The sequence below is a fragment of the Thalassophryne amazonica genome, chromosome 10 (genome assembly GCF_902500255.1).
Source record: "Thalassophryne amazonica chromosome 10, fThaAma1.1, whole genome shotgun sequence".
Taxonomy (NCBI): domain Eukaryota; kingdom Metazoa; phylum Chordata; class Actinopteri; order Batrachoidiformes; family Batrachoididae; genus Thalassophryne; species Thalassophryne amazonica.
The window spans coordinates 5,761,176-5,774,673 of NC_047112.1; the positions used below are offsets into that span (position 1 = coordinate 5,761,176).

A 13,498-nucleotide genomic window follows, 5' to 3' on the forward strand; every position below is an offset into this window, starting at 1 on the left:
ATTAGAAAGTGGAAGAAACACAAGATGACTGTCATTCTCCCTCGGTCTGGGATTCCATGCAAGATCTCACTTTGTGGGGTAAGGATGATTCTGAGAAAGCTCAGAACTACACAGGAGGACCTGGTCAATGACCTGAAGAGAGCTGGGACCACAGTCACAAAGATTACATTAGTAACACATGATGCTGTCATGGTTTAAAATCCTGCAGGGCAGCAAGGTCCCCCTGCTCAAGCCAGCACATGTCCAGGCCCGTTTGAAGTTCACCAGTGACCATCTGGATGATCCAGAGGAGGCATGGGAGAAGGTCATGTGGTCAGATGAGACCAGAATAGAGCTTTTTGGAATCAACTCCACTTACCATGTTTAGAGGATGAGAACAACCCCAAGAAAACCATCCCAACCATGAAGCATGGGGGTGGAAACATCATACTCTGGGGGTGCTCTTCTGCAAAGGGACAGGACGACTGCACCATATTGAAGGGAGGATGGATGGGGTCATGTATTGAGAGATTTTGGCAAACAACCTCCTTCCCTCAGTAAGAGCATTGAAGATGGGTCATGGCTGGGGCTTCAGCATAACAATGACCCCAAACACACAGCCAGGGCAACTAAGGAGGGGCTCCGTCAGAAGCATTTCAAGGTCCTGGAGTGGCCTGGCCAGTCTCCAGACCTGAAGTCAATAGAAAATCTTTGGAGGGAGCTGAAACTCCAAACCTGAAAGATCTAGAGAAGATCTGTATGGAGGAGTGGACCAAAATCCCTCCTGCAGTGTGTGCAAACCTGGTGAAAAACTACAGGAAACGTTTGACCTCTGTAATTGCAAACAAATGCTACTGTACCAAATATTAACATTGATTTTCACAGGTGTTCAAATACTTATTTGCAGCAGTAACATACAAAGAAATTATTTAAAAAATCATACATTGTGATTTCCGGATTTTTTTTAGATTATGTCTCTCACAGGGGACATGCACCTAAGATGAAAATTTCAGACCCCTCCATGATTTCTAAGTGGGAGAACTTACAAAATCGCAGGGTGTTCAAATACTTATTTTCCTCACTGTGTGTGTGTGTGTGTGAGATATTTGAACCTTAAGGGGGTATTCTGGGGGCGTTTTCATCTGGATGCTTCCATTATCTTTATAATATCATCATCTGGTCCTTTTACGTGTAGAACGGCACTAACACAGGAACTTAAAATACATTTTCATGATTACTGCTATATGCTTTATCGGTAAAAACACAAAGTGAAATATTCACTGATAAAGATAAAACATACAGTAATGTTGATTCTTGGTGAAAAATTTGAAATAGAACATCTTCAACCAGTGTCACTGGATGGGAATCTGACATGTGGACTGATTCTTATGCGTCGGCGTCATCTTCATTTCCATTAATCTTGATCATGTTTTGCACAATCACATTTATACACAGACAATCACGAGTGCAGCATTTATACATCATGGTTTAAAAAGGAAGTCCATTGCTGCTGCAGCTGCATGTTTTTTAAACCCTACTTTGCATCCGCATTTGGTTAATTCAGTCAGAGATGGAGGAGCAGGAAGGTTGAGGCAGGTCACAGGAACATAAGTGCCTTGATGTAAACTCCACACAGAAAGGCCACGGGTGGGACTCGATCCCATGACCTTCTTGCTGTGAGGCAACAGTGCTAACCACTAAGGCACCGTGCTGCCCATATGGGGCAACAGGGCAGCTGGAGTAGGAGGTTACGTCTCTCCCTCCGAGTTCTTACTTTGAAATAGCTTCCGTCTGAGCGCTGGCAGGGCTGTTGGCCATGTGGAGCAGCACACACAACAGACGAACGTCTCCAAATGCTTGACGTGAGGCAGCAGCTCACCATCATCCAGCTCAGTGTCAACTGGTCCTTCACCAAGCAATTAATGGCAGGATCCTCATCTCTGAGTTTCAGGTATGTATCAACCCATGACGTCTTTGTGATTCCTACAAACTTCCCACCTCAGTCAGCACTGCTGAAAACATGGAGTCCAATGAAAGCTGGACATTTGTGGTGTCTATCGTTAGAAATGTAAGCTGAGTGTGGGTGCCAAGACTGCCATGGGATACCAGATCAATGAGTAGTATGAAGGTGACCAAACACATAGTATTACATCAGTATCAAAAGCCGCCCTTCACTGTCAACCCAGTAACAACTGAGACGCACACCTGCGAGTGGTCGGCAGGACTGTAGAACGCCAAATCAGAAAAAAGAAACAAAAAAAGGCAGTGATCCTTACATTTACTGACCTCTGACTGTGGACAGTATTATTTCATGTTTTGTCTTGTTCATACACAGTACGTCCACTCCCACATGTCAGGCCTGCAACGCAGTCCAACAAAGTTTGGAAAGCATATGCCATTTTGTAATGTTGCTGTTTCTTCTCACAACACTTGAGACATTTTGACATTGAGGACACCAAACGATGAAACGTTTCAGGTGATATTTTGTCCCATTATTCCTGCAAACATGCCTTGAGGTGTCCAACAGTACGAGATCATCCTTGATGCATTTTTTGTTTCAAAATTCTCCACACATTCTCTACTGGAGACAGGTCAGGACTGCAGGCAGTCCGGTCTCTGTACCCTCTGCTTCTGCAGCCACGTCTTTGTAATGTGTGCAGAATGTGGCTTTGCATTGTCTTGTTGAAAATGCATGGACATCCATAGAAAAGATGTCGTCTTGAAGGCAGCACATGCTGCTCTGAAATCATTTAATGCATTTTTCTGCATTAACGCTGCCATTTCATTCATTCATCCATTCATTTCCTTTATTTACCCAGGTAAAGACTCATTGAGATTGACATCTCTTTTCCAAGAGCGACCTGGCCATCACAGAGTGTAAATGACCTTTGCCAAAAACACTGACACAACCCCAGACCATGACAGACCCTGGCTTTTGGACTTGTAGCTGATAACAGTCTGGATGGTCCTTTTCACCTTTTGACTGAATTTGTCTGACTACAGTAGATGTTTCCACTGTGCGATGGTCCAACCTAGATGTCTCAGAGGCCAGAGAAGTTGACACTCCTTCTGCACCAGCTTAACATAAGGCTTCTTTTTTGCACAGTAAAGTTTCAAGTGGTATTTGTGAACGTAACTCTGTGTTGGAAAGCTTGACAACAATGGATTATGGTTCCATGGTTCTGGTGCTGTTAGATCTCAGTGCTGTGTTGGCTACCATGGATCATCATATTCTACTTGATAGGCTGGAAAATCATTTTGGGATTACTGGGAGTGCCCTTGCATGGTTGATGTCATACCTAACCAGTCGTTCTCACTGTGTTTTGTATAATAACACTACCTCTAACCTTAGTGACATGAAATTTGGGGTTCCACAGGGGTCCATCTTAGGCCCCCTGCTTTTCTCCCTTTATATAGCATCCCTTGGGCACATATTGCAGCGTTTTGGGATTACCTTTCACCGCTATGCTGATAATACTCACGTATGCACGCTGATAACTTCTGGTAATCTCATTCACATAAAATCCTTAGAAGATTGCCTTGCATCAGCAAAAAGCTGATGTCTAGCAGCTTCCTACTTTTTAAACTCTGATAAGACTGAAATGATGGTTCTTGGTCCAGTGAGACATCAGCATCAATTTGACCAGCTAACGCTTAGTCTAGGCTCATGTGTCATACATTACAATGACAAAGTGAGGAACCTTGGGGTAATTTTTGATCCTACGTTGTCCTTTGACCTCCACATTAGCAATATTACTAGGACTGCTTTCTTCCACCTATGAAATATAGTGAAGATTCGTCCCATCCTTTCTATGGCTGACGCTGAGACCCTGATCCATGCGTTTATCTCTTCTAGATTGGACTACTGCAATTTTCTATTTTCTGGTTTACAGCAGTCCACCATTAGGGCTATTCCATTGGTTCAAAATGCTACAGCCAGAGTTTTGACACAAAGCAGAAAGTTTGACCACATTACACCCATTTTGGTGTCCCTTCACTGGCTTCCTGTCCCAGTGAGATCAGATTTTAAGGTTTTGCTACTAGCCTATAAAATTATTCATGGACTGGCGCCTCCCTACCTAGCTGACCTAATTAAACCTCACGTACCGGCCCGGGCTTTGTGTTCTCAGGGTGCAGGACTACTTTGTGTCCCAAGGGTGAATAAGAAGTCTGCGGGTCTGTTCTGTGGACTGATCTCCCTGCCTCAATAAAACAGTCAGATTCTGTAGAGATTTTCAAGTCCAGACTTAAGACGCACTTATTTTCCCTTTCATATGGCAGCATACTGGTATAGTATGTTACTATGCTTTTTACTCTTTTAATTCATTTTATTAGCAAATGAAGCGGGCTGCGGCCTCAACTTTACCTAAATTCTGGGTCTTTTAGTGAAGCTTAGGGCTAGTGGCCGGCGATCACCTTAGTATTTCCTGTTTTTCTTGTTGCTTAATGCTAATAAATTATACTGTATTTATTGTCTTTCTGATGCCTGATTGTTTTTTTCTCTCTGTTTGAGGTGTGGCTCCATCCAGAGATGGGTGTGGTGTCTACTTCTGCAGGCCTTCCATCCTGTGCACCGCCAAAATTTCCTGTATATTCATTTTGTAAATTGTGTCTGTAGCATGGCCCAAGCAGAGGGTCACCCCTTTGAGTCTGGTCTACTTGAGGTTTCTTCCTCAAATCATCAGAGGGAGTTTTTTCTTACCACTGTCACCTGTGTTCTTGCTCTGGGGGTTAATAAGGTTAGACCTTACTTGTGTGAAGCGCCTTGAGGCAACTTTGTTGTGATTTGGCGCTATATAAATGAAAATAAACTGAAATTGACAACAGTTCCCCCACAGAATCCCTTGCCCATGTGGTTATATCACCTATTGATGATTGACCGTTCTTGAAGCAGTGCTGTGTGAGGGGTTGGACATCACAGATGTTCATCTTGGGCTTGTGCCCTTTACACACTGAAAGTCTTCCAGATTCCTTGAATCGTTTAATGATGTTTTGCACTGCAGAGGGATAAATATACAAATCCCTTCCAGTCTTTCTGTGAGGAACATTGTTTTTAAAAATTTCAATAATTTTTAATTTAACCAGGCTATTCCCACTGAGATCAAGACTTCTTTTACAAGGGAGACCTGGATAAAACACAGGGCGAACATGCAAACTCCACTCAGAAAGGCCACAGGTGGAAAGCAAACCCATGACCTTCTTGCTGTGAAGCAACAGTGCTAACCACTAAGCCACCATACTGCCCTTCTTAGGCAATTCCTAACATCTTCTGCCCATCTTTGCTCCTCTAAAAACTAAGGCTTTAGTTGATACAACTTTAACACCAAATCACAGTCACCTGTTTGAAATAAAACCCTTATTTCCTTAATTTATTTATTTTTACCTCATTACAAGCCTTAAATTGCCCTGTCCCAACTTTTTTAGTATCTGATGCAGACCTGAAATGCAGGAATGGATGTATATTGACAAATGAAATAAAGTTGAACACACAAAACAGAAAATATCATGGGTTCACACTGTCTGCAATCAATCAGTAGACAAAAAACAACAACAACAAAAAATGTAAGAATCACTGAGGGTGTTTTTTTGGAGGGGGTGGGGGTGCTTCTGCATTTCCCATATCATCCCAACTTTTTCTAATTTGGGATTTGGGGTTGTAAAAACGTGCTAGAATTTTAAATATGATAAATAAAGGCAACCTAAATAAAAATAATACAAAATGAAATAAACTAAATAAATACAAATCTCACATCTCCCAGTATAACACACACACACTTGCTTAGTTTTTTGTGCCATTTAAAATTTTTCCTAAAGTTTGATTAAAAACATTTTAAAACGTTATTTTGACGGCTAAACTGTAATAAATGTGTTTAAAAATGTATGGATGGGATGTATATATGATTTTATATACTGTATATTTGTTTTAAATATTTTGAAGATTCTCTCCACACTTTGAGAGGCTGGATGGACTGGTTGCCTGCCTGGGTGGTTGCCATCCAGGTCCCACGGTGTTTTGTTGTAGACGCGACACCAACAGATGCTCCCAGACTCGACCCTGTTTGGGGGCATTTTTTTAAACAGTGTGAAATTCCTCTTCAGGACTGTGCAGAGTTTGTTTTATATTTTTTCTTTGATCACAGATTTTGTCGCAGATATCCTGATAAATCACAGCTGTGAAAGGAAAACCTCAAACCCCTCACGAGTGTCGGGAGCAACAAAACCTTTAAAAAAAAAAAATGAGACTGTGCCAAAATAAAAGCCTTTAAAGGCTGTTTTCAGAATCATGACAGCTTTGGATCACAAATCCATACATTGTGCAGGTGCGGTTCAGCGTCCCTTCTCGTACCTGTACCCTGGCCTCGGTGAGGTTGACCCTGCGGGCGAGGTCCTCCCGGACGAAGGCATCGGGGTAGTGAGTTCTTTCGAACACTCTCTCCAGCGCCTGGAGCTGGCTGCTGTTGAAGGTAGTCCTGTTCCTGCGCTGCTTCCTCTTCTTTTTCTCCTCCGTGTTCATCTGTTCATCTGCAGGAAAAGAAGAACCTGTAACAGGATCTGGATGGGAACCCAGGTGGAGGTCACCCATAGGTGCATTCAAACACAGAGCGCATTAATCTGGCTCTAAGGGAGAAGATTTACAGACACAAACACACATTTTCCTTATCAAGCCACATCTGTAACGGTGTTTCCAAAAAGGCACCATGTCAGAAAACATTACATTTTAATAAAGAAAAGCTTCGTGCTGCAGGTTCTTCTGGACCAAAGAACTTCAGGCTCTCTAACCTCCGAAAACTGGAACTCCATGTTCTCCTGAACAGGATACACACATCAAAAGAGAGACTTTACGATTTTTAATTTGAATTTTTGACAAGATTGAAAACAACCTTTAAATGTCCAAATGACTGTGGTCCAGGAGGGCATCAGATACACAAAAGAAACACTTTAAAATAAGACGGCACAAAAAATATTTCACAGGAAACTAAGCTGACTAAATCACAATGTAAAAATAATAAAAAAAATAAATAATTCCAAAAAACAAAACCTGAACAATCCAGCAGCCAGGACAGATATGTGTGTATCCCAACCTGACAAATACTCACACACCCACAAAAGCACAGATTAGGAAGAAAACAACAACAAAAACAAAAACAGCTGAATAAACGCCAAATGTTGCAATTTTAAAAAAGTTTTATTACCTTATTGAAACAGATTTTAATTTTTAAAATATAATTATTGAGTAATGGTTGACAGCTGTCTTTGTGTTACAATGTACATACACAAATAAATCAAGTTTTGTTTAAAAAAATGAAGGTTATATCTAAATAGTTGATTCATTTCTTTAAATATGTAAAAAAAAATCTGAATTGAATTTTACTGGATTCAGAATGTTGGTACATTTCAAATTTGATTCGCCGTTCAGGCACTTATGAAGACAAAGACACATTAAAAACATTACCACCACCCCCCCCCACCCCCCCCCCCCAAAAAAAATCAAAATCTAGGTTGGTTAAAACGTTTTGCATGGTCAGCAAAAAAATAATAATAAAAAAAGTAATGTCTTCTGTTAAATTCCTAATATGAAAAAATACATCAGTGTAGACAAATTACATTAATCAATTTAAAGTGCCATTTTGAGGAACTTCTTATATTTTCTGACACTGTGCTTAACTGACAGTGAAAAGAAAAAGAAAATCACATTTTTGAGATTAAGATTTTTTTTTCCTCAGGTAACATAAATCATGAACATGACCTGTCACACTCAGCAGCATATCATTATTTCAAATTAGTACCACATGGATCAGCATCATTATGTATATTCACTTAACACTCAGCAAGGATCCGTCAGTCACGGCGAGGACTTTGATACATGAGTGCTACTTCGGCAAACCTTTCACAGCCATATTTTGCCAAAGTTTGACACTTTTCCATGCAGATTATAAATTCTTTAAGCAGCAATCATAATGTGTTGCTCTTTACTGATCTGCACTTTTTTTGAAGTATCAAATTGTCACATTTGATACTTCCAAAATAGTGTGCCTATTAAACTTGAAAAATATATTTTAAAAAAGAATCAAATAAATAAGGATCTAGTGATCAAGTGTAATAGTGATGGAATCTGAAGTGGGACAGAAATGGCAAAAATGAAGAGTCTGCTTGAGCTTCTGAATTTTAAATAGTTTGCTCAAGTAATTATTAAATTCATTGTTTTACATCAATAATTGTGGATTGGAAATTACAAGGATTGTTGTTCTCAAACCTAACAGTCTGTAAAGTAGCACAAATGCCATCGACACAGTCTGTTAATTTAATACTATGTTTTTAAAGGTGCAAATAACTGATGAGCAAAATGGTGAAAATATTCAAAAATGTCAAAAACTTGAGAAATTCCCACATTTGTAGTTTAACATTAATATGCAAAAACAGTTAAAAAAAATGTTATATGCGTGCGTGCGTGTGTGTGTGTGTGCGTGCGTGCGTGTGTGTGTGTGTGTGCCATTTCTGAGCGAGTGCTTTTGTAATTTTTGACATGTGGACGTTTAGGTACTGATATAGTACTGGAGATGTTTCTCACATCTTTCAGCAGATATAACTGAGGAAAAAACTTTGAACAAAGAGGCCTTTCAAGTGATGGAGTGAAAAATGATGCTTTTCTAAATTTTGTAGATAGATTTTTCTTGTATATTATCTTTTAGAAAGCTTTTAGTTTGTTTAATCCCCTCTCCTTTTTGTATATTTTATGTTGAGCTATAGTGATCAATCATCCTGTCAAGTGACAAATCATCAGCTAGGAATCATTTATAAAAAAGGAAAAACTCATTTTGGTTTGTTAATAATAATCTCTTATTTTTATGAATAATAATAAAAACATTTTATGCATCTTAAATTTATTTTCACTGTTCATGCTACTATAATACTACTACTAATAACAATAATAACTTTTTTCCATGTTGTGCACATTATGTGTATTTTATTGCTCCTGTTTGTGGACTCTGAATGTGACATGTACATGTTTTAAAAAATATTCTTTATTGCTAAAAATCTAAATCCCTGCGTCAGTCCGGCCTCACACTGCTTCAGATTATGTTGCTGTTGAGTCTGGTTCTTGTCACAACGATAACCCTCTCATCTGACTGACATCAGACTTTATCAGTTTACTTTAAATTACAGCGGTCATAAATCTCAATTATGCACATTTACGGTAAGAAAATGCTGCACAAAGTCATCACTTCACTATTTGAAAATAAAACATTATGTCATTATTGAATATCATTAAAATATTCTGTGTATCAAAATGAAAGAAAAGCATCTTACATGTCTTTGGACTCTTAAATTTGTGATTAATTTTATTTTATTTTTAGGATATTTTTGTGCATTTTGTTTTTATTTTAATGCAATGTGAAATAAACTGACAAAAGAAAGCGAAAAATGGAAGAAAAGAAGTTTGTATGCAGATTCAAACATCAACATTAGGACCTTGTGGGGCACTAAACGACCCAAAAAAAAATCATTTTAATGCTGCCAGCTTCATTCTGTTGCTGGAAATGTGCTGAAAATGTTTACATGTCGCCGTCTTTGTGGACCTTTGTCACCAAAGCCCGTGAGCCGTTGTGACCGAGAAACCAGATTTTCATTTCAGCACCAAAAATCAGAACCTGGTTTTTAATTTCACAAAATAAATTTCAATAAATAAAAGCAAGTCAGAGGCTATAAACAACTGTGTGATTTGGTTTCTTCTTCTGTGTCCAATTAATCATCTCGTCACCACTCGGCTTTATCTTGTGACCTCTCTGCGGGGGCTCTGACCCCTGAAGGGTTGGGGAGCAGTACCTTAAAATGTTTAAGTACACAAAGATTTACAGGGTATTTTGTGTCTAAATGGGATTCTCCGGATATCAAAGTGCAATAAAAAGATTCATATTTCTTAAAAATACACTATAAAGTAGCAGCTGCTCATACATGCTGCTCACTTTGTAGAAAATTGTGATACTGGATGATTTAACGTGATACTGGATGATTTTTGCCATGCAGACTTTAGTTTCTACCAAAAAAAAAAACAAACCTCTCATCCATCTCATCGTTATCATCTGCAGATTTAATCTTTGAATCATTTTAACATATTAAATGTAGAACTGATACATTCCGATGTTGTCTGAAAAAAGAGAAAATCAAATACATGAAGCTCAGTTTAACGGTTAAAATGTGATTCATAAATGTTGCCTATGTACAGATTATGAGGAACAACTCTGAACTTTACTTCCCACAAACTTCTTTTTAGACTCTGACAAGCTTCACTTTGAGGCCTGAAGTGTTTTTTAAGGAGAAAATCAGAAGACGCAGAGTGATTCTTGAAGTCTTTTCTTGGCAGTAAATGCTGGCTGTAAAGGCACACGTGGCTAACCAGTGACCACGAAGACTTTTATCCCAGAAAACACATTTACACGCTGTAGGATGAAAATGGAAATCACAGCGCACTTCATTACTGGGAAGATGTTACAGCCAAAAAGAAGACTGACAGCTAAAATTAAAACTTTATTATTATTATTATTATTATTAAAACTTATCCCTTAATGACAGTTTAACATTTTATCTACTTTAAGGTTAAATTTAAAAACGCTGATCATATGTATTTTATTTGCATTTATTCATTCATTTTTAGAAGTTTATTTATAATATTTTATGCAGCAGGCCTCAAAAGAATCACCTGAAAGCAATAACGTGATTTTACAGAGTGGTTTTAAATATTACTATTTATCAAAACAAAATTTGACAGGACTGAAAAAATACATGAAAATGTATACAGAAAGTTTGATTTTTCCCACATTTCATCATGAAACGTAGAGAATAAAACCCCTGCTGTGCAGCAACATTAATGAAAAAAATAAACTTAAAGTCATTTTAAAGCTCAAGTACAAATAATGCGTTGTTTGGTTAATTACATTTTGATTCAAAAAATTAAAAATATGTTTTAACTGTTAGAGTTTTTATTTTTCAAAGAAATGAATATGGGTCATCTTCATTTGACTGCTAAATTAATCAGATAAAATGTTGCTGCATTCTATCTCATTACTTAATTTGTAAATATGTTAAGAAAGGTCAAATAATTAAAACAGATAAAATAAACTCTTTTAAATTGCACGTGGAGCCCCCAAATTCCTTTTAATATGAAAATGTTTTATTTATAAAGAAATGTATTTCGTACATATTAAATTTTTAAACAAGACGTAGTCAACAAAAATAAATAAATCGAAAGAAATTGAGGAAAAAAGAAAATGAATATTTTTCCCCTTAAAATTTTGACGCTAGGAAGCTTTCAGAGCAAAAGATTCAATAGTTGAATAATTGGATAAACAAAAACTCATTCGATGTACTCTGACGTGAACTAAAACAATTTGTAGAAGCAAATATGTTCTAATCCCGCTGCTGCTTCAGTAAGTCGGAAAAGCTGAAAAATGAAAATAAATAAACACTCATCTTTTCGGACGCGCTCTGTGCGCGATTTTCTGAGTGAAATTCATAGTTTGAACTCTTTTATGGAATAACTTCACCGCAACTTTACGCAATAAAAACCGAATGATTCCAGCAAACCAAAGTGTTTCTGCGCCTTGTTGTTCCCTCTCACCCTGATTGGCTCCTTTGGGAGTCTTAAAGCTCAAATTAATCCAATGAGATGCTGCTATTTGATAATTATGACAAATGATGAAGCGCCGATGTTGTGAGAGTCTTTGACACGCCGAAAATAACCGAGAATTAACGACGTGACCCGCCACTTCCTCCTGCGTAAAAAAAAATAACAAAAACACTCATTAAAGCCCAAAACGTTTCTGTCAACTTGTGCAGATGGTTCTTAACACGGGAGGAGGAGGAAGGAGCGGAGGTTTTAACATAAACAAGGATAAAAAAAAAAAAGAAAAGCCGCACATTCTGCTGGATTCTTATTAATGACAAACGGCTAATCGACACGTGACTTTAAGGGAGCGCTCACCGGTCACGTGACCTCGGCAGCTGAACTCTTTAAAACCATCATTTAATCTTTACCGAAAAGCTCACGGAAAAACAAAAAACTCCAAACAAACAATAAAAACTAAACAAAAAGGCAGCGGGTTCGTAGCCGGTCAGGATCCGTGAGTGACGCGCACCGGCGGCGCGAGCGCTCCCGGACATCAAAGCGTTAACGGTAAATTAACGGCCGCCGTGTGGCGGGAGGCCGTCAGTGATGACTCACTGCCAAAACTCACTAAATGATTCCGTCCAGGCGCGCGGGGCTGCTCCCACGCGCTCTGCGCACGCGGGGAAAACAAACGCGGGTTTCACCCGAGAAACACGTCAGTGAGCGTTTCTACTGGACCGGAACTTCACCGGACAGCCGATTTTTCTGGGTTTTTATTGACTTACTTTCCTGCTGGGTGGTGTCGCTCCCGCTGGTCAGTCCCGGAGACTCCAGCATACTCCTCCCCGCTTCTGCCACGCTCTCGTCGGCCTGGCTACCGACCATCTCCCCGGCCTCCTCCAGGTCCAACAGGTGGCTGACCGAGAAGTTCTTTTTGGCTTGCAGGTTGTCCAGGTTCGACGTGATCGGGCTCTCCAGGCGGTTCGGTATCGTTGCTTGCCTGTCCATTACATGCGCATAGCTAGAAGTCATGACGCAGACGGCGAACAGCGGGAAAAGCGCAAAGAAAACCAGTAGATCCTCGCGTACAGAGCGCACGAGCAGCGCACCCAAAAGCCCAGCCGGCGGAAACCTGGCTTCTTCCGAGCCGAGGTTCTGTTCACGCCCAGAACTTTTCTCCTCGAACGAACTCCGACAGCGGATCCATGGAGCGGCGCGCGCCGGCACCGGCAGAGAAAAGTCCGGAGCGCGTGAGCCAAAGTATCCTCTCAGAAGAAAGACACTCGTTCTCCGACTTCTTCTCTCAGTGGTGGAGTCACATCTGACCGACTGAAGCAGGAAGAGCTGACGACGACGACGATGATGATGATGACGACCAGATGCGCGCGGCTCCGTGTGTGCGCGAGGCTTTACTCAGCAGCAAGAAGGCGCAAGAAGGCGGTGCGTCAGCGCCGCGCCTCCAGGCCGCAGCCTCTCTCTCTCTCTCTCTCTCTGTCTCTCTCTCTCTGTGAGGAAAGCAGATAAACTGACCTGTGGTCAGCAGTGCTGTTCAGGCCTCAGATCTGCACATCTTCAGGAGGACTGGTTTGAAGCTAGTTTGGATTCATCCTGTGAAAACTCCGAGGCTGCACTCTGAAACCTTGAACAACTCCTGGAATCAGATTATCAGGCTGAAGATCAGAGGTTCAGACCCCATTTTTGTGCCAGTGAGGGAGACAAACATTTAAGTTTATCATCTTGAGACCTCGTGGTTTTTAGACAGATGGAGCAGTGCACAACAATAAACCATTGGAACAACTGTCAGCTTCCTAACAGAAAGCTCCAAATCGCCGCCATCTTTTTGGAGGCAGAGTTTCAACCTCATGTAGAATTTACTCGCAGCGGTGTGTCAGCTGCTCTGCAGAACGCTCCTAG

General features: G+C 40.1%; 1 protein-coding gene across 1 annotated transcript in view; it reads right to left on the minus strand.

The window, feature by feature from the left end:
- prrx1b (paired related homeobox 1b) overlaps positions 1 to 12,959 on the minus strand; it is a 29,569-nt gene extending 16,610 nt beyond the window's left edge. The window contains exons 1-2 of the mRNA XM_034179348.1: positions 12,370 to 12,959; positions 6,326 to 6,501 (exon numbers count right to left, since the gene is read on the minus strand). Coding sequence (XP_034035239.1) covers positions 6,326 to 6,501; positions 12,370 to 12,616 — 423 coding nt within the window. The 5' untranslated portion in view covers positions 12,617 to 12,959. The remainder of the gene's footprint in view (positions 1 to 6,325; positions 6,502 to 12,369) is intronic.
- Positions 12,960 to 13,498: the final 539 nt, after the last annotated feature.